General features: G+C 44.3%; 1 protein-coding gene across 7 annotated transcripts; it reads right to left on the reverse strand.

The window, feature by feature from the left end:
* Window positions 1-905: 905 nt before the first annotated feature.
* Window positions 906-19,664, reverse strand: zdhhc18a (zinc finger DHHC-type palmitoyltransferase 18a). 7 transcript variants are annotated; one of them, XM_069195482.1, is made up of 11 exons: window positions 18,095-19,661; window positions 16,569-16,729; window positions 14,220-14,369; window positions 13,592-13,729; window positions 12,037-12,088; window positions 11,342-11,444; window positions 10,368-10,480; window positions 9,521-9,623; window positions 9,270-9,408; window positions 4,364-4,457; window positions 3,027-3,116 (listed from the first exon to the last, which is right to left on the reverse strand). In XM_069195482.1, the coding sequence occupies exons 1-10, from the start codon at window positions 18,331-18,333 to the stop codon at window positions 4,408-4,410; spliced, it is 1,248 nt and encodes a 415-aa protein (XP_069051583.1). In that variant the 5' UTR covers window positions 18,334-19,661; the 3' UTR covers window positions 3,027-3,116; window positions 4,364-4,407. The 7 variants fall into 7 exon arrangements, 6 of the variants coding, with proteins under 6 accessions (XP_069051584.1, XP_069051581.1, XP_069051582.1 ...); XM_069195480.1 differs by lacking the exon at window positions 4,364-4,457 and having other exon boundaries at window positions 2,956-3,116; window positions 18,095-19,664; XM_069195481.1 differs by having other exon boundaries at window positions 3,023-4,457; window positions 18,095-19,662.
* Window positions 19,665-21,428: the final 1,764 nt, after the last annotated feature.

A 21,428-nucleotide genomic window follows, 5' to 3' on the forward strand; every position in this document is an offset into this window, starting at 1 on the left:
CTATTACCAAAATATCAAAATTGGCAAATGATCGTCAAGATACTATATAAAATCCAATACAGGGGAAACACCTAGGAGATGACCTGCCGTATAACGTGGACAAGTGCAGAAAGTTAGGTGCAGGAGAAAAGCACAGCAGTCAGCCTGCATCAGCAGCCTCACCCAGGTGAAGTGAGAAATTACTTTTATTATTAAGGAGGGGAGTGGCTTTAGGTAGGCGAGACTTCGGCTCATCATTTTATTCTGGGGAACAATACTGCTCAGTTAACTCTATTTGCTCCATATTTCAAACAAATAACAGCACGTGACTCGTACGTCATCAATGCAAAACTCCGATTTTTGTCTTTACATTGCGTTTCAGCATACCCCAAGAGTGTGCTGCTTTCAGCTGACGCTGACAGCAGACAATTAGGGTGTCAAACATAAAACTGAAAATCTCCATGTTACGCCAAGGGGCTTCTTAAATAGCAAGAGTGCCACGTATGCATTGGTTTCCTTTATGAAAATCTGTAGCGTGCACAAGAGAAAAGACATTTGATCATCAACAGAAGAAAAACAAGTAAAAAAACTTCCAACTGACACACTGAGCAGTACTCCTTAAAGATTATAATTGCATATTTGCTCAAATGTGGCCACAGGGTGACATCAGCACTGTTGCCTTACAGCTCTTGGGCCTTGAGTTTGATTGCAGGCTGGAGCACATTTTGTGTGGAGTATGCATGCTTTCACCATGTGATCCTGTGTCCTTTCACATTCTACAGGCATGGAGGCTCAGTTAACTGGTGCTGCTAAACTGTGCCCTATGATGGGCTGGTATCCTATCAAGACCTTACAACCTACGCCTCCAGGATAGACTTTCTGATAACACACGAAGAGACACATTATAAAAAAAGACAACAGATGGGTTCATGTTATTCGTTTTTTATTGAGTGAGGTACAATGTTAGGTTCATGTGACAAGCCCTTAGGAATCATAAAAAACAAAACAAACACACAATATGGAGTCATTTTAATCCCAGCTACCCACTCCTAAAAGTTCTGCCATAATTCCATTTTGGCAAATATGAATCGTATCGAAGTTCCGCAGGTTACAGCTCTGAGAGAAACTTGCAGAGAAAATGATATTAATTTATCTGCGATCCTAATAAGACGGTGGCATGGCAGACAATACAGTTTATTTCATGCTATGAAATGACACTATTAGTTTGTTACCACACAATCTTCTAGACAGGTAGTCAGTGTTATTTCACATCATCTGTGCAAGAGCTGCAGTGCGAGTAAGAAGGAACTAAGAAATGTCGCTCTTACATTGGATGACCGTGGTGTTACAATAAATTCTACAGTAATACAAGTAATGGAAAATAAAGTAGCTTTCGCAGTCTCAACCACTACAAGGGTGCCTTGAAAGGAAGCAAGGTGTTCCTTCTTATTACAAAGGACTTCTGAGTAGATGTGTAAAATCCAGAAGAAAATACAACAACCCCAGGAAAAGCCTTTGAAAACAAAAGTCTTTACGGGGGATAGAGAAAACTGGAGTCATAGGAGACTGCTCGATTAAACAGCATGAATTCACAGCCTCCCCACGTGCAGAAAGGCTCAGATTGGGTTCCGCAGACATTACTGCTGGCAAGGCAGAAAGCATCTGTGTGCAGAATTCGGCATTTTACACACTGCTTGGAGTAGCTTTTCTCCTGCAAAAGATTGTGCCGGGAAAGAGCGAATTCTACCACTAAACGTAGTCACACACACCCCACCTGAACTAAAAATAGCTGGCAGAAGGGAAGACGACAGCAGCTTTTACGTCATAATCCCATTCCCTGTGGTTAGGCAGATGTGGCGAATGCATTATTAATTCCAGCTTCGTTACGCAACCGGGGATTTGAGGATTACATTATGGGAACGGGAAACATTATTGCTGTGTGAAAAGGCCAAGAAACGTTAGCCGAGAGCAGACCAACGATCCTCCTGTGTGGTCAAGGCTCCCGGCAACACGGACAGAACCCGTTGCGTCTTCGTGTCAATAGAAAATATGGCTCAAAGCATTCAGCATCCACGCCATGTGGCTCTGCCAGCAAAGCAAAGGGAAATTTGCTGGAACTAAGTCAACGTTTGTGCTTTACGAAAGGTGTGGGGCTTCTGAAGCTGGAGATCTGTAGTCCTATCCAACCCCCCACCAGGACAGGGAGGGGAGTGGAAGCCACTGTGTGCCCATTCTCTCCTCCGGATCGGACCAACAGTGGTTGAAAGGGCCGTAAAGCTACTGAATTCCCATCAGATACGAGTCCGTCCCCACTGCACAACAGCCCAGCACTGCAGGCAACATGCCAAAACAGTCCAGCCTGATTAGCCAATACCCCATTGCTGACTGCTCCTTGTTTATCGCTGTAGAACACACACAATGACCCCAGAAAAAACAACACCGCTCCCCACCCATCCTGTTCCTGGATGGCAGAGGTCAAAACATTTCATGTCACGACATTTCCTACAGCATACAAGGTCGACCCCAAGTTCATTTTCATTTTTCCTTCTCCAGGCATCACAGTAAAGCCAAAAGCCTGGTCAGCACTGGATTTTCGCCCATGCCAGACTACTAGGGTCACGGGAGCAGGCACCAGGAAGGAGACTGGGGTTCTGGTACAGAGCTGGCTGTCGAGGGTATTTCTTCCTAAAGAGGATAGGCTCCTCGGAAAAATTCTCAAGGCCAAATACGAAGGATGGGGCTCCAGTATGCTGGAAAGCCCAAGTCCACCATTGAAGAAGGAGGTATTGTGCAACGCAAAGTTTCCCCACAGGCATGTAGGGATTGAACTAACTTTATGTCTAGCAGCCTGGCGTCAGTGAAGCAAAACTAAGCTCGACCCAGGCAGACTCCTCCTGGGGTAGCAGGCCATGGCTTGGTCCAGGAGATGGGGGAGGCCTCCTCTCCCCGGGTCACGGTTTCTGGCCTGACGTCCACAGCGAGGAGCTCTGGGAGGCAAGGCCGAGGGCTCTGGAGGCACTGACGGCGGGGTAGGCCCGACCTTCGGGCACAGTCGCGAGTCTCCTAGGCGAGCAGCGGCCCGTGGGTAGCGGCACGCGAGTGGCAGTCTCTATAGCGTCTCGAGTGCCCTGTGTGCACTGGAGGGAGCAGGAGGAGGGGACAGCGTGCGAGGAAAGAGAAGAGAAGGCAAAAAGATGACTGCAGAGGCCCAGCTGAACTGCACCACCCCTCAGCTCAGGCAGACAACACGCGCCAACCAGTGAAACCACTGATCTCTAAAATCTTCCGTTAGGACGCAAGCGGATGAGGAATCTGGTTCATTGCTTAAACGGAGTATAACACATTTATACGGAAATAAAGCACTCCATCTGGCTGCATTCGTCCAATAAGATCAGATTTGCACCTTCTATTTTGATAGATTTGTTTTTGCAGATGCACTGATCCATTGAGTGCTTTAGCAAAAAAAAAAAGAGTAACACAACCTGCCCTGTCCAGTCTGTCACTGGGCATAGTGGACTGAGCAGTGCATCCTCCGTTCTACAAGTGAACACAGAACTAGCACTTGGGAAAGGTGGCACAATCTTGCGTGGAAGCGATGACTGTGGTCAAGAGCAAATGAAAAGCATGCAGACATTCCAGTGCACGTGCAAAGCACAGCCTCGGTACAAAGCACAAAAACATTACAGAGCACTGACTCTACAATGTCACAAAATTGCACGGTGCTGACTTCTGCAGTACGTGAGGTACAGCTTTGTAAGTAACAAACCCTGCCACCCCTCCAGCCATTCATGTCCACGGCACGTTTCTAATAAAATATTTTAACAAAATGTTGAAACAGTTCTGTAAAAGCTAAAAGAACAATGAGAGAGTCAAGGCATCAAAACCAGCATCTGTTCTATTAATATTACTGTAGTATCAAAAATGGATTACAGTACTGTCCTGGGACTATTCTATTCTGTACTATTGTTAAAGAAGGATTTAAGTAATGAAATTATACTATAGTATCAAAGCAGGTACAAAAAGTAAAATGATAAGAGGGAATACTCATTTTATTGAGCTTCGCAAGAAAAACATCTTTCTCTTTATACCCATTAGACTTCTTGCTTAGTGCTTCCTCGCTTCTGAAGATTTAAATGTCTTTGAGCCAAAGGATCTGTTCAAGGTGTGAATCAGGGAATTCTGAATCTGGGTACAGTGCAGGTGGAGAAGGGCCATTTGAAAAAAACACTGCAGCTCTGCCCAAGAGTCTAAGACTGTACTGAGGTTTTTCTGAAGCTCTGTGTGAGAGCAGCTGCTACCCTGACTAGTGTCTCAGAGGTGGCAAACTGAGAGCCATGCACGAGCATCAATGAAGGGCATGCATCCGAACACTGCCAGCTCTTACCAGCTCCCCTCTGACTGCGATACACGCTAAGCCGCTAAAGTCAACTATCCCATCAGGCTGTGCAAGAGAGCGCAAATTCCTGGCAGTTCTCCTCCTGAGGAAAACATCACAAAACCCGCAGATTAAAACTCCTAAATGAAGAAACCCACACCGCCTGGTGCAGACTCAGACAGATGCATTGTGCACAAGATTTTTTTAAAGAGAGCAACGTAAAAAATTAATAAACCTGGGGATTTAAAACACACATAAAGAACATGCACACAAGTCAACATTCCCAATTCTTGCACTTTTTGCAATTTATATGCCTCTATATCAATGCAGAAGTACTTATGAATAAACCAGTCAACAAGAAAAGACAGAATAAAAAGTAATCCCAATTAAAATAAGGCATTTTAGAATGGGCTCAGTCTAGCAAGATTCAGGAAAAAAAACAGGCGTTTATTTCTCAGCATGCTTGTCTTGTTGAAATCCTGTTACATATGCTCAGTTACGTGAACCACTTGTATTATTTGATTAGTATGGCTAAGCGTTGTGGCACAAGTGCAACCTCAGCAGAGACATCTGAAACCTTAAGAGGAAGTCATGTGGGGACGTATATGAGCGTTGCACATATCTCACGATAAAACACTTTGCTAAGGATAGAGCTGCAAGAAATAGTCACATTCTCTCTACAATGGCAGTCTGGTGTGAGACATTCTATTAAATGACAGAAGTGGATAAATGCTACATACCACACCTACTGTATAACCAATGCTAAAAAAAATCCTTCCCTGAATATAAGGGCCAGGACCTGTATTTCCTAATAATGATTTGTTGAAAACCCTCTGACTCACGCTTAGAAAGAGGAACAATGACATTTCGCCTTTTTTCTCATGGTTCAACAGTAATAATCACACTTAGAAACTAAAAGAAAATGTAGTGATCAAGTTCTCTGGTCTTTTGCAGAGCGAAAACAAAACATCTATTCTCAGAGCACAAAAAAAACACACAATGCTGATCAAGATATTTCAATGAGGGGAAAATGTCATACAAATAAAGTCTACGTTTTTAACATGAAAAAAGATCAACTCTTTCCACTTAATAACCATAAGACAAAACATTTCCCAAGTCCAACAAGGACAAGGGAATCAATATATATAAAATATTAAAAGTAAAAATCAGAAGAAAAGTAGGAACAGGTAAGGAACTGTTATTGAATTTTGTCAGTATGTTCTGTGAAGTAAAAACATTTACATCATGCAAAGTCCACCTAGAAAAGCCTTAATCAGTGTTTAAAACCAAAATAAGCTTCACAGCCACCACAATACAAAGGCACAAGTGTTGAACAAAATGAGTTATGCAAATTAGATTTCAACAGCTTCCACACTGAAAAACAAGCGAGTAAGAACTACATAATCATGCCTGACTACAGCCACGCTCTCACCAATCAGCTCAATCAACCAAATATTTCCATCTTCACGAAAAAATCCAGCTGCTCTTTGTCAGCTACTGAAGTTTAAGAAAACACCTCACAGGATTTCTAACACAGCCATCTCACATTACGCCTTTCTTAGGACTACAAACAAAAGCTGACCTTAAACAGTCAACTGAAAACTATTAAAATTATTCAACACCTGAGAAATGAAAAACATAAATGTCTCATTCCCAATAAGCCCATTGTTTGCATTCCCATACACATGAGCTACGCACTGAGATGGCCAGACAACCAGACATGGCACACCACCAGGGTCTGCACAACACAAGTCAACAATACTGTACTGCAACATTGCTGATGAAAACCAACTGGAATGGTCACAACCGGCACAGAGGGGTGAGGAGGCTGCAGTCTGTAACACATTCAACTGGCTCAGGGGCCACGTCGTAAATCTGTACTGGTCAGTCCCTGAGCCAGCTGGTGTGTCACAAGAGCTCTGAGCAGACGTAAATGGAAAGGGATAACTTACAGCACAACAGACAGCAGGCTAAAGGCAATGTTTTAATCTATTTCACCAGCAATTAACACTGAAGCTCCTCTGTAGGCACCATGGAGCAAAAGATACAGACAGAGCACAACTGAATGAAGTCTCCAAGAAACAATTTTCAAAATCATAAAAGAAATTCCATTTTAAAAGTCATAAACTGGAATGAAAATGTGCCTTGCTTTCTCATCCAACATCAGCACTCTTCATTTAAAGCAGTCGTTTGTATAAAATGTAAGTATCTTATTTATAACTACTTCATCGCTGGCTGCTTCACTGTTAATACTCGCTCATTATGGACTTATGAAGTGTTATTTGCACCTCCTAAAGCAACATTAGCAAAAGTCTGAACTTAAGCTCTTCTTTATGAACATCAAAAGCTGAACTGCTGTATTGACAAAGTCTCTCTTTTTCCATAAACAAAGGAAACAATTCATCACAGATGTGATCAAATTCCAAGTAGGTGTTTTTTAAGTGTGAGATTTTTCAGGATTTTGTTTTGTTCTGCTTTGTTTTACAAGTAACAATTAAAAGGTTGAACTGCTAGCTGTGGCTTTGTGAATACCACTTCTATTTTTTTTAAAACCAGCCTTTTAACTTTGATCTTCTTTGAGGATTACTGTAAATTAAAAGAAGCTTCAATATCTGCCCTCCCCCCGTTCAAAATAAACAGGAAGTGCTGGCTTCCTCCTTCTTGAAATGAGGATCTGAAAGACACCTCTGGGATTTTAAGAGCACTAGGATGAGATACCTTATGAATTTCATGCTTTAATAAAAACTAAGGCAAATTCTTGAAGCAATTAGACCTTCTAATCTAAGAGTTCAATGCTTGTCTGCTACCAGATGTTTCACCAAGCAAAGTTTTAAAGTCTTAGCAAAGTTTTTCAAAAATAACTTTTCCCAAATCTGACTTTGAGATGAAAAAGAAGCTTCCCCATTAACCGAACCTCACTGAGACTGAAATCGGAAAATAATGAGCTGCTTACAAGATCTCTTGTAATTGGGATGACTTCACAGTTTATAAATGAAACCACATGGAGACGACTATAAACTGAAAGAGCTGTACTGTAGAAAAAAGAAGGTTTGCAGAGGCGCTAATTAAATTTCCAGGGCAAAAACAAGACCTTTATAACAGTAATCTGAGGGGTCAGCAGTGGAAGCAATGCGTGACAGACTTCGCACCAAGTCTTGGCGACCCTGTCCTGGACACATATTCCAATGTTCGCTGGTGTCCGAGCCCCACATTGGCCAACAGGGCTCAAGCCTCTCACGTAGAGCATTCAACTCCAGAACTGTCACATGTCCATCTCACAAAAATGCCTTACACAACAGAAGCACATGTGCTGTTCTACTGGCATTTGAAGAACATCTGGATGAGACCACAGCAAGGGCAACATCTGAGCTTTTGAGCAGTGTCCTGCACCTGCATTTCCATTAATCACTAACAGCCTATAGCAACTAGATGCCCCTGCCCATCACAACTGGATGATGGGTGAAACTCCAGGCCCATCACTCACAGACTGTTTGGCTGTAACATCCTGTGGTCTATGAACTACCCCAGACAGTGAACCACAATGCAAGTACAGGCTTCAACAACACAAAGACATTTTATCAAGAGAACATGGAGCCCAATGGCTCCTTTCTGTTTTTCTTTCTTGATTTTCACCAAGCTTGACATTTGAATGAGTTAAATCACCTCATTACTTGGCACAATCAGTGAAGTGATTCTTAAACAAAAAGTCACTCGAGCGTATCAGGGTTAGTCACGAACAATCAATTTCTCAAAATGATGCCAAAAACACTCAGCCAATATTCAATATCTGCATTTATTAAAAAAAAAACATGTAAGAATAAGAGTGACAAGTTTCCTTGGATGCTCAGCACACATAAAAAAAAGAAGTGTTCATAAACCTTATTTAGCAGGCTGTTAAAGGTTTCACGCAGGATTTAAGCCTGCAAGTAAATTTCCTTGCACTTTAGTGCAACAATGTTTTATCCTAGAGCCAGAGATCATTTGGAAATCAAGATGACTTCTTATTTTGGGAATTTGCTTGCTGGGATCAACAAGTGCCTCTTTTACATTATATTTAAATCAAACAGTAATATGCACATTCATCCTGACCATTTACATGTTGTTTTTTACTTTGAAAGTGCAAATGTTTTACAAAGAACAACTGTGGTAGTTTACGTCAGCTGCATTAGACTCAGAAATGCAAAATGCTGTTTGCACAAAAGTTTAAACACTGAATGATTACAAAATGTATATATTTTTAAAATACTGTAGATTTAAAGAGGTCCAATTCAATTAACCTGGACACAAGATTTCAATCTAGTATGTGATCCAAATACTGTTTCAATACTGCAAAATGCATCTGAGATTGTGGATTTCTGAATGTGATTATCATCAGAAACAGTGCAGGCAGGAGAAAATTTACTTAGAAAATGACATACTAAAAAATGTTTCACACCACACTGGTCACCAGTATGCAAATGGACAAAAGCCCAGGCCCACTGACTGTTTGATAAAGTTTACAACAACCAAAATTAAAAAAAAAGGATTTGAAAATAATTTTACATTTTATTTAATAAAACCTCAGACTGACAGATCTGGGATTTTAAAAGTCATTTTTAAGTTTTGGATCAAGAGGAATAAAAAAACAACTTTATCTTGTGCACTTCATTAGGAACACCAGATTTTAAAATAAAAAGAATGCAGCAAAGAATAAAAAAAGAGATTGCAAACAATAAAATGAACAGATCTTTCACCGGCATTCAAAATCTCTTATACTGTCAGATTTGTAACCGAGAGATCTTGCTTTTTGTCGGGACACCTCTTGCTCCCTGTTCTGTTTTCCACTCTGTTGAGGAGCAAGACTCAACACTGTCCATCACAATCTGACCAAAAACACATGGCGAGGAAGCAGGTAGCTTGTGCAGCCAAATATTACCCTGGATTCCATGGGGAGCACAAGAGCCACCGGCAAGAGCAGTCTCAGGAGGCTGTCTTTCAGTCTGCCGCACAGAGCTGCCCTCAGCTGCCCGCTGTGTGCTGGCTGTAGGCTGTGATGGCCCGGGACACCACTGCGGCTGTACCTCCACACACCCACACACAGACACAGGGAGGAAAGGGTGTGCACCATGAGTGTGCAGAGCCCAGCACTGCACTACCGTCACATCACCACTAGGGCGCGCCGCCTACCATGTTGGTGTCGTTTTTGGCCACAAACGGAGGGAGGTCGGCTTCAGGGGGAGCTGCAGGGGGCGAGCTGTCCGCCGGCACAAAGCCTCTCCTGTCAATTAAGCTCCAGAGACAAATAAAAACACTGATTACAGAATTCGGGGGCCGGGATAATACCTTTGAGCCAGCAGAGCCTGCTGTTATGACCCAAATACGGGTCCCCACATACACCCTCCCACCATACATAAGAGCCACTGAATCCACTGCTCATTGGAGCCAGAGGACAGCACTGGAGACCCTCGCAAGTTTACTACAAACATCAAGGAGGAAACCAGCAAGCCACTGCACACTGTGGCAGATCCGTGCTGAGGATTAGCAATCGGCTTTTAGAAAATGTATCAGACGTGAATCGCCTTTAAATGCAGCCCCAATCCAAAGATCAACAGGTCAAGTAATCTCCATAAATGAAGTGGAAGCGTAACAGGGGTATATGAACGAGCCCAGGTTAATTTCCACGCTGAGAAGCCGAGTAAAACACACAACATTTCCCCGTCCAAGGATGGCTTCATGGCCAAAACACTGTGCATTTTACGTGAGTATCTTCCAATCACGGAAATTAAACTCCACTTGTTCCTAGGCAGCAGGTCACAGAACCAATTTAAAACAAAGAAAATATTAGTAGCCCTGGTATTGAATAGCCAGCTCATGTTAAGCATTTGATATTAAAACTTTGGTTACAATTTGGATTTGAATGAAAAAAGTGTTTCACCGTGTTTACCGATAGGAGGTTTTCCTCTCGCAGTGCAAGTGACCGACAATGATCCAAAACAGAACGAGCAAAACCACAGCGGAGCTCCCTCTGGCTTACCTGGGTGGCATGGGGCCACAGAGCACGGCACAGCAGTTCTTGAAAATGTTGTTGTAGCTGTAGGGATTCCCCAAGTCTTCTGCTCCCCGCTTTCCTGACCAGGAGCCTTTTATCTGCGTACAGGAACCACAGGGCCACGTGATCACAGGGCCAAGCAAACGGACATGATAAACAACATGGCGCCGCCACAGCCTCTTCAGTGCTCCTGCATCAGCACGAAGGCATGCCTAGCGGGGGGCTTGCACAGCACTGCAAAAGCACAGCGCGTGACTCGCAGCTCAGGTCTCTGCATCACGTCAACAAGTGCAACTTTAACGTGCCGCAGTGGCTCACAATACCCAACTGCACTGGAGGCTCATTGAGCTTTACAGTTCAGGCTAGGGCAGCACCGCGTCCACGAGTCTCCAGCGAAGGGTCTGGAGGAAGAGACCCTCATCCAGCGGAGACCGAAATGTTAGACTGAGATTAGAACTCTCTGCGATCATGATCCTACAGCCGTCCACTGCCCTGAACACACACTCAGGCACTGAGAAGAGTGCTGACTGGCTGCCTGCACCAGGAGCGATCCGCCTGGAAAACCCAATAATAACTGTACTGCCACGGTCAACAGACATGCAGAAGCTAGCCATGCCCATCAGTGCATCACACTGCTGAGTCTTTATCATTAGTGATAAATCACCTGGAGCCACTTCACCTGCAGCCCTTCAAAAATAATGTTTTCAGTCCCACGGATTTGATCCCGACATCAGACCAGTGGCCAAGGCCAGGAAACACCTATGCCCAACACTTCGGAGTAAGCCGCTCCTCTTGCGGAAAGAGGTGTTTCAGCGAGCTCACGTGAAGCAACTTGTCTTCATTAAGGAGCAGCTGGAACGGCTTTGCTACAGTGCTATTTGACCACAGCAATATTGCGCAAATGGTGACTCTAAAGGAAAGTGCAATACCATTCACCTGTGCCTGTGCTCAGTACTTACATCTTCATTAGTGGTGAGGTTTGAGGCGACGAGATATGTGTGGAACCCTGAGAGGCCCAGTATAGACCAGACTGAAAAGAAACAGACCACCAGCTCCAGAACATTGCAGCTAGAGTTAAGGACAAAACCCAGTGGGGTCTCTGCTATGTTACCTACAAAATGGCTCCTTTTCCCCTCACTGACTGATAATTGGAAGAAAATATTTTCCCCTCAAGGGAATTCCTTTCAGTTATGAATTTGTGGAAGAAAACTAAGAAGGGAATAGCTACTTAAAAACACAAGAATTTCTATATTCCCTTGCATGCTGTTACTCTTTAACAAAAGGTTCCGTTTGGTGGTTTTAGTTCTTGCAAACTAAAATAACCACAGAACTCAAAATAAGGTGATGAAGTTCACCAAAAGGTAAAAGGACCAGGCTTATCAAAAAAGCACTCTGAATTTCACTGGCCAGAGCCCACACCCACCCAAGCACTCTGCTCACCGCGAGGTCAGTCCATTCTGATGCCTCTGACCTTCTAAAAGTCCCTGCACAGGAAGAGGGGGAAAGCAGGAAATTCTCCTGAAGAATTCTAACTGAGCAGACTAATACATCTGATCACATCCAAGGATCCGAAATTCTTGCAGATCGAAGGCTTGGGAAGGCATTAAATTGTGCAACTGGAAACAAGCGGCCTTTGACCAAACTGAAAGGATATCTGGCAGGACTCTCCTGTAGAGCCACAATGAGTCCCTTCCCAGCCTGTGAGCCTGTAGAAAACAAAGTGCACATTAACAGCTAGAACCACACAGCAGCTGTTCTGTATTAGGTCAAGGGTAAGCGTGGTATCAAGTCTGTCACATGGTCATGTTATAAATAGACAGGAACAGGACACAGAAGTAGCAACAGCTACTAAGAATAAAAAATACCAATAGTGACTTCCTGTGATTGTCTGTCCCCCCCCCCCCCATTTAAAACTGATTTTGGTTTCAATAGAAAACAGCCTGTCACACTAGGGTTTAAAGAACGCTATGTGGATGTGATGAAAATACCCTGCTCAACGCTCAGTGGAGAATCACTGCTCATTATTTCACTGCAGACAAATAAGATAAGTCTCAACAGCTAGAGGCCAGAAGATTAAAAACTTGACAAGGCACCACTTTAATTTCCTAGGAGACTGTCAGTGCTCGGAGTAAGTGCTGATAAAGAGCGAGCATTTTCTTTCTCCTACAAGAATGGGTTTACCCTGCATGTTTAACAGCACATCAAAACCCTCTATTTTAGCAGCCCTTCATTACAGAAAAAAGGGAAGGAGGTCAGCCTTTCTCCAATGGATTTTGAAGACGGGATTTGCCCATGTTTCCAACAGCGCACAACAGAAAAGTGCACTGTCCACAGACACAACAGCTCCAGGAACTCTCGCTGGATTTGCACAGGCCGGCTGAGTCTTCAGCTGTTCTTAATCTCTTTAGCATGCAGCAGCATCAGCACTTCATGGGGGTCTGCTGGAACTACAACAGCAGGGGGGCAGGAACACCAGAGGTACTATTTACCTTAGTACTGAGTCACACTTTGGAAGACTACAAAGCAGTATAAAAAGCTTTGGGGAGGTAGCAGAAATCAATATGGAATAGGCGTTACAGTAAAAGACACGCCTCACTCTGTCAACAGATGGCTTTTTTTTCCCCAAAAAACAATAATTGCAAAAATAAGACTGGAGAGAGAACAGCAAATTACCGATGTTGTAAAACTTTGGGACAAATAGCTCCTTACTTTCCCATTCAACTCCGCAAAATACATTTTGACATCTCAAATCCAGACTGTCAATATCTAGATATTTGTAAACAAATGAAATATGAGAATCAAAACCAAAAGCTTGACAAGGAGTCCTAAAAAGCCTAGTTTGGGGATGGAACAGGGGCAAATTCTCTATCATATTTACAACTGGGCTTTTGTCACGACAGAGTATCCTTCTTTGTGTTAGTTCGGTCCTTCTGGTACACTGGTGTTCACGGTTTTCTTTTCTCCTTGACACAGCTCACAGTGTTCCCCCTTCAGATACCTCACCTGCTCCCCCTGCCCATCCCTGCAGTAAGAGAGAGTGTGTGTGACAGTCAGTGTGCACAAGGGTGTAAGAGAGTGACTGTGGGAGTCAGTTAAGACTCAGAGTGTGACTCAGTCACCCTCACAGTCACACTCATAGTCACTGTCTCACACCGAGTGTGACCGTCAGAGTGTGAGTGTGCACACCGCAGCGGCCAGGAGATACATACGCAGTGTGAGGTGCGTTATCACGCAGCCGAAGATGAAGGCGGTGAGGAAGGACAGCGAGACAATGAAGGTGTAGAAGAACCTGTAGTTTCGTTTCCCCACGCAGTTGCCCACCCACGGGCAGTGATGGTCGAACCTCTCTGCAGGAAGGAACCAGAACGACAGCTGAACATGACTGCTGGGGGGTTGCTGTTAGACGCCTGAGCTAGAGCTAGGGTTGTAAGCACTCGCCCAGAGGAACTCACTGTCTCATGCAACACCTCCGAGCTCTCTGTACAGATATCAGCCGACAGCATGAGCATCTCCGTTAAGATTTGCATGATGTACAAAGCAAACCTACTATTGCATCGCATTTACTACCTGTGTGTGCAGGCTGCTCATGGTAATACGATAGTTGTGCAGAATAACATTAATAAATGGATCCTACAGGGAACAGCTGTTGTTATAACAAGCATAATGGAGCCACAACCAGACTTAGGCCAATATATCATCAGGATACTGCTGTACGACCCATGTCTTATTCCAGATTTGAGGTGTATATTGGGCTGCAAGGCTTTGGTTAGGAGTTTCATTCCCTCCCTGCCGCTCATCAGAGTTCTCATTAGCGCAGCAGAAACACGGAGCCCTTACCCACGCAGTTGTCACACATGCTGCAGTGAGACGTCCTGGGAGGCCTGAACATTTTGCAGGTGAAGCAGTACTTGAGCTTCACCACCTGGTTGTTGATGACGACCTCTTTCGTCCGTGGGGGGGGGCGGTACGTGGAGGAACCTGAGCTATCTGCGGGGCGTTTGGGAGGCAGAAAGGGAGAGAAGAAAGCGCTATTTTAAAGTCAGGGACTTCGGTGTTCACACATGCTCCGAACGTTGACTCAAAGCAATATCACTCGTTTGCCTTCTGGGTCCAAGCATCCCGAACAAAAATCTACTGTTTGTTAGAGCACTGGATTTTAATTTCTGGAATGAGGTTTTCAAACCATGTTGTTGTAATGCAGGATAAGATAATCATTTCTCAACAGGTCTCCAATCCAGACACCTACTGTAGGAACAGACAATCAAAAAGAAATCACACAGACCATGGACTTTCTTACTCAGTGGGCTCACTTAAGAATGAAGCAAAATATTGCACAAACCATTGAAGGCTCAGGACTTCACCACCATAAACTACTAAAGCTCCATAGACAGCAAACCGTAAAAAGTTTTCACGCTCTTTTAAAAAGAGATAATTAATTTAGAATCTATTTATAATGGGCTAGATTGCAATTGTTTAGAAATAATGGTTGATCATTAATATTCAGCAAAATGTCTTCTGTTAAATGATCTCTGACATCTGGTGCCCTTTTTTTGTCTTTTTCTGAGGAAAACAAGACACTACACCACAAAAGTGGTATTTTGTACTGTGACTACAGCAACACATAGAAAACGCTGGGGAGGCAGTCCAGTCAAGCCATCACGTGTCCTGCGTGACAGGAATGGAGTGCACAGCCTTGGAAGCACAGATCAAGTCTTATTACCATCAACCTCTGCCTATCGCACGCAAAACCCAGTCATGTTGTCAGCCACATGAGTCAATTTAAGACTACGAGCCACGTGAACCTCACACTGCATATGAGCTAGAAAGATCTCTTCAACAATAATTAGGACACAGCTTTCTTTTGATCATTTGCGCAAAGAGCAACTTCATCCCACCCAGACGTACAGAGAATCAAAGCTGCATTCTAGATCTACCACCCAGTTCAAAGGCTCTACAGAGTGGAGTCAAATATGTGAGCCTAAAGCAGTCAGAATCTGCGTCTAGCTGCATTTCGTATCCCAGTTATGATGACAAAAAAAAATCTATAAGCCTGACATATATTTACACAACTCTGACCATTTTTATACACCTCCTACACATTATACTAGTTCCACAGTAGCACTTATTTTGTCTAAGTCAACAGATACCAATACAATGCTGACACTTATTTCTATACTACTATGATGTAGCATTCATTCTTACACTAGTATAACACCTATAAGTTTTTTATAAAGTACTAAGACACTCAGAAAAGCTACAGGAACTCATGATGAACAACACCTTCAAAACATAACCTTCTGGCTTTCAGTTACCAAAGATCATGGAAACTGAATGGACAATCTATCGTTACTGAACAAATGGCCGCATTCTCTGTGGCAATATCAGAATTACAAAAGAACTTCTTACTTCACTGAACTTGTTCCACTATTTGCGAAGTAATGCTGCTTGAAACCCAGTTTCCTGGATTAGCTCAGCAGCAATGACTAAGTCACCTCCAAAATCTGAACCAAAATCCGAACCAGAGTGCAACACCTTTCTCCCTGCGCCTTGTGTTAACTGGATGCTACTGGGAAGACTAGGTTTCCCCTACACCCCTGGAGCGAACTGCGAAGTCCAGTCCACGATCTGCCCACAACCCGCCCCTTAATAGTTTGGATAACATGCTAATTCATTCAATCACATAATTAAACATCTGGTTACTTAGGCTTGCAGTGAAACAAATCGAGCCTGCTGTTTGGCCAACTACTGCCTATCAAGAACGGCTGAGCTCTGGCTGTGCTTTCAGCCCCATGCAAAGCCAGCTGCTTAACTGTCGGTCACACAGAAATTGTCCTAATTCTTTATCCAATACAGGGTTGCAGGAGAGCCGGAGCCTATCTAGGAAAAGACAGGCTCCGGCAAGGCAGGATATATCCAGGACAGCACATCACAGGGCACACGCAGACACACTCACACCAGAGCCAGATTCCCAGAACCTGCCAGCAGGTGTTCAAGACGGTGGGAGGAAACTGGAGCACCCAGAGGAAACCCACAGGAAGAACACGAACACACTCCACTTACACAGCACCCCAAATTCCAAAACAGAACCCAGGGCCCCAGCTCTGACATGGTAACACCAAGTCTCTTTTGTTTTTGATATGTTGGTCCTAACCCGTACGCAGCCCCTGGAGACAGACGCGACCTTACCGATCTGCCTCTCGATGTCAGCCGCCTCGTCCGGAGTGGCGCGAGGCAGGATGCCGGGGTCAGTGAAGCTGGTCTGCAGGAGCGAGATGACCACGAAGAAGAAGAGCACCCCTCCAATCGCTGGGATGCAGCTGGTCAGGTTCCGCACCAGGAAAGGACAGCTGGGGTGGACAACAGGGACAAAGGGAATGTTTGGCTCCCATATACAAACACAGCTAACGGAGCTACATCTCATCCCTCCAGAGCAAGGGAGATCGACAGGAGATCTGATTATAGCGTATACAGTTCTCAAAGGCACAGACAGGATCAACGCGGGTGGCTGTTTCAGACAAAGTAGCACAGCATTTTTTGCTAGGAGTCTGGAACACAACTTCTGGTTTGCCCTAGCTAGGTGATTGTGGCCCAGACTGTAGTCTTCATCAAGAAGAGGCTAGACAAATTTAAATTCACTTAGCTGCTAAACTACAGAAAGCAACATGGGCCTAATTTCATCCTTGTATTGGCAATCTTTATGTCCTTAGGGCTCAAAATCAACATATTTCTCTGGAGTGCTACAGGACCCTTCTGAGCTGGGCTCTGACTTCGCTTCCTACTGTCAAGTAACACAGCCCTGGGGATACCTCAACAGGTGCTGCTGTGTTACTTCCTCATGGAAACCTTATCCCTCGGCCCAGAAATCTGACTACTTGTTCATTATTTAAATCGGTAGCCTTTATTATTTAAGTTTTAATGGGCTTTGGGGGCTTTATCTTGTCAAGAGCCGGGTGAGTGGCAGGCCTGCGTACACGTGAACAGGCTGTTCTGAACACGTCTGTTTTTAACTTCAGGAACTGTGTACTTCAGCGTCTCGGAAATATCCCCGTGAATAAAATTCACTTATACGGCAGGACCGCGTCTTTTGAACACACTGCGAATGTTGCATGAGCAAATAGTGCAATAAGAATTAGATTAAGTCTGTAAGGGGTGTGAGTAGAACAAATGTCAGCTATTTGCTTTGTATGTCCCTTTTCGAAGGCCATCGAAGTTCCTCCAACTTTGCCAGCACTGCTCCCGCGACGATGCATGCAAATTTCCCCCTTAAACATCTATCTTGTGGCTAAATAATACCGTATGAAATCCAATCCCATAAACTTTTTTAATTGTAAAGATGTTCAATCGTATCACTTAGCCGGATGAAACAAAGGTCCTAAACATCAAGGCTCTTTCGTGTGAAGCCACCCTGAGAATCCAAACCACGCAGCCTGTGTTGTCTTGACACACGTGTTTTTCTTAACTCGCTTGACCAGTGTGGCATGAGATTCGTCATGGGAGAAAACAAAAAACAGGAAACCACACATTTCGGAGAAAAATAAAAGATCCCTTTTCACCACTGCTGTAGAAGAGTTATTCCGTTTGTTAGTTGAAAAGACAGGTACATTTCCCTTCCTGTAGATCTTGGTGAGAATCGGATGCTTTTTTTATGGGAACGTAACACACTTTCACAGAGCAGCATTACGACACCGACGCTGTTATTGCTGAGTACTTACTCGAAGATGAAGAAGAGGCCGCTGGTGACGAAGATTAGACCGAGTGTCAGCGGAAGGACGCCGCTCTGACGGGCGACGATGATCCGGCCATCGCAGTAGAAGCGGTTCTTCCCCGGAAAAACTTCCCATTTCCTCCGCGGACGCTGCAGGCTGGTCTTCTCGGAGCCGGGCGCGGCTGCCGGCGGCGTGGGTGTGGAGAGGGCTTGTGGGTCAATTTGCTGATATTCGCAGTTTTTCATGGTTTAATTTGGTAGGGACGAGGCTGGAAATAGCAAAATGAGCCAGAGGCAGCGGCCGTGGTAATATGGCTGTTTTCAAGAAAATCCTCCCGAGTGAGATAATTCCTACCTTGGAAAATGTTAACTACGATATGTAGAGATCATTCCAGCTTTGTTCTACAGTGTCTGGCGAATGGTTGTATGGTATTGCTTTCAACTGAGCTACAACGACATCAAACAGTCGGTAATTAAAGGTATCGTTTAAAAATTCCCCTCGCTGTTCCAGCAAACACGGAACAAACAGGACTCCTGCGGCTAAACAAAATACATTTCAGTGTCTTATCTTTAAAACCCGATAATGGCATTGCTACAATGAACCCTGCTCAGCTTTCAAAAGCAGGGATTCACATCTATTATAAGGATCCAAGCCCGATTGGATTTGCTCTTCGAGTTGCCAGTACTATTGCCACTATCAGAACACTGTCCCGCAGCGTAAACTGTATTCGACAACGATTCAATCCGAAAAAACAACTTCGGTTTTCATTTAGCCTTGTTTTTTTTTTACAGAAACAATACCCAGCCGTTTAGATAGAAAAGTATGACTTAATCCTTTAATTCCGGACGCTGATGTTTAAATCTGAACAACAACAACAATAACAACAACAAAAATAACCTACATCGCTCTTTTATTGCAGTATTTCCAAACCAGGTCTTAATGTATTTCCCGGGCAAAGTCAGATTCCGCGAGCATCCTGTAAATTAATTCAGAGGGCACGACTCGGATCCGTCGCCCTCCGTGCGCGCCCTGTCTCATCCCAGTCCGCCGATGGGTCCGGACCGCTCCGAGGGCGCACGTCTCCAGCTGCGCTGCAGAAGATGCGCTCAGTCCGAGGAGTTTCCTACCCGAGCCATCCGTAGCCAGGCTCATCGCCCGGGGTACAGTTACCCCGCGACACCAGCAACAAACCACTCTTATCTCCGGTGGCTAGGCACGGAGCCGCCCCTCCTCATTCTTTCTCCCGCTTGCGCGTTGAAATGTGTCCAGAAGAGAGCGGAGACCCCCCGTTTCGCCCCTTACTCTTCCCCCCTCGTCAGGATACCGAGAGACGGTTTCTCTCTCGGTCTGTCTTTCTTTTCTTTAGGGAGGAAGGAAGGAAGGCGACACTGAATTATTTACGACACTTCAACCTCGCCTACGGCGCACGGTGCCACCATGCTACATTCTCGCGTTACTTCATGGTTATCGCCCAGCCTTTCCAGAGCGGGGAAGGGAAGCGATCCGAAACCGACAACAGATAACTCACGACTTAACCTTTGCCGTATTGCTGTTGAGTCACAAATCTCAAGTTATGCGCGATGATTTGCTTTTTAATGTTACGTGTTTGATTTTTTTTTTCATCGTATGTGATTTGCTATTGGCTCGCTGTATCTTAATTAGCCTAATTGGCTATCGTTGTCGTCAGACGCTCTTAGAGCTCTCTAGCGCTAGGTTTTTTGGTTTATTAGCCAACATGGCAAAACAAATGCATATATCTACATTTTTTTCAAAAATCCGCCTGTAGGTGACCAGACCAGTCCCGCAACAAATAAGACACATGAGATGCTACAGGCATCTTGGGTTTTAAGCAGTACAGCCTGGCTTCCCGAATACAAGTGTTTCTGGAACGTTTGCTTGTAGCAGCTCGATACAAGCTCAATCTGAGGGAGTTGAGCACGAAGAGGTTCTAAAATTTCTCCTGTAAACACATTACAAGTTTTGGAATGCATGAATAACATTAAGATAATATTGACTGATAGATGCGAGTGTGCATTTTACAGATAACTATTCAGATCGCCTTTAAATGCCCTGCAGTATTTTAAGTGAACGACGTCTACAGAGCTAAAATACATCCAAAGTATGTATTTGACGCTTTTATTAGCACACTATCTTGCAATTAAAGGTACGATTAATTCGTTAGCACTGTAATACGACTATAACAATTGAGTGTTAAGTCTTGTGGGAAGTCACGAATTTCCAAATATGTGTCTCTTGGCATCGAAAATAGATTACTAATTTAGTGGGTTTCATACAAGTTTCATGAAGGATCAAACAAGATCTTTAGAACTTAATATTTTAATACCTTCGCAGTTTTCTCGGTATTACCCTTGGTGCGATGCATTTACTCCAACCTCTGAAACCCATACGTGCGTGCACGATCTTCTGGTATGTTATGCAAAGTCCGCTGAATATTTAAAGGCAAGATAAAAGCTCCGTGAAGCTGCCCCCCCTTACAGACAGCACAAATGATATATCCAGCCTCATTCGTAAGTGCTACGTTTGTGCCGTTGAAAGTAGCGTTTGTGCTGCTTTCGTTCCCGAGATATAGCCCCTTGTTTTTCCGGTGATCACGTGACAATGCACGGTGACTTTGACCTCCAGTGACCCCATCTGCCGAGTTCAAGCGCTCTGTTACAATTTAGCTAAAATGTCTTTAACATTTAAAGACAATCAATATCCATAAATATATGAGCCTCCCTAGATGTGAATAATACTAAGACGTGACGCATGCCAACAAGTTAACCATCTATGCCATAAACCTGTGGTCGTAATGTATGTTCAATCACCGTGATTGTAAGATCTCTGTTTTTTCTTTCCCTACCGTGACACGCTGTTGCCAAACGTGTAACTGTGGGATATCATGGCGACAAGCCCTCCGCAGCATGTCATGATAGGGAACCCATGTATATCGCATGTATATCGCGGCAGTGTATATCACGACTGGCGCCTTGCTTCCATGCCACCCTGGTACCGCTGTTGCAACAAAGGTCTCATATCAGGACATGATATACCCAGACAGGACGTGTAGCGATATATGGACTTTGTGTCGCGACATGGGGTCAGCATATCCTGTCAGGGTATGTCCTATCACAACATATGGATGTCATGTCGCGACATGGGGGCGGGGCACTTTTGACGGAGTATGTCATATCGCGATATGCGGGCTCTATGTCGCGACATGGGGGCGGGGCACTTTTGTCGGGGTATGTCATATCGCGATATGCGGGCTCTATGTCGCGACATGGGGGCGGGGCACTTTTGACGGAGTATGTCATATCGCGATATGCGGGCTCTATGT

Source organism: Lepisosteus oculatus, chromosome 11, assembly GCF_040954835.1.
Source record: "Lepisosteus oculatus isolate fLepOcu1 chromosome 11, fLepOcu1.hap2, whole genome shotgun sequence".
NCBI classification, from domain to species: domain Eukaryota; kingdom Metazoa; phylum Chordata; class Actinopteri; order Semionotiformes; family Lepisosteidae; genus Lepisosteus; species Lepisosteus oculatus.

Excerpts from the sequence above, each read along its gene's own strand:
- zdhhc18a (XM_069195479.1), bottom strand. The coding sequence starts at position 18,333 with ATGAAAAACTGCGAATATCAGCAAATTGACCCACAAGCCCTCTCCACA. Across the intron at positions 10,481-11,341 it reads ACCTCACCACTAATGAAGAT|ATAAAAGGCTCCTGGTCAGG; the intron begins GTAAGTACTGAG and ends TCCTGTACGCAG. Across the intron at positions 9,409-9,520 it reads CCAAAAACGACACCAACATG|CCGCAGTGGTGTCCCGGGCC; the intron begins GTAGGCGGCGCG and ends GTGGAGGTACAG.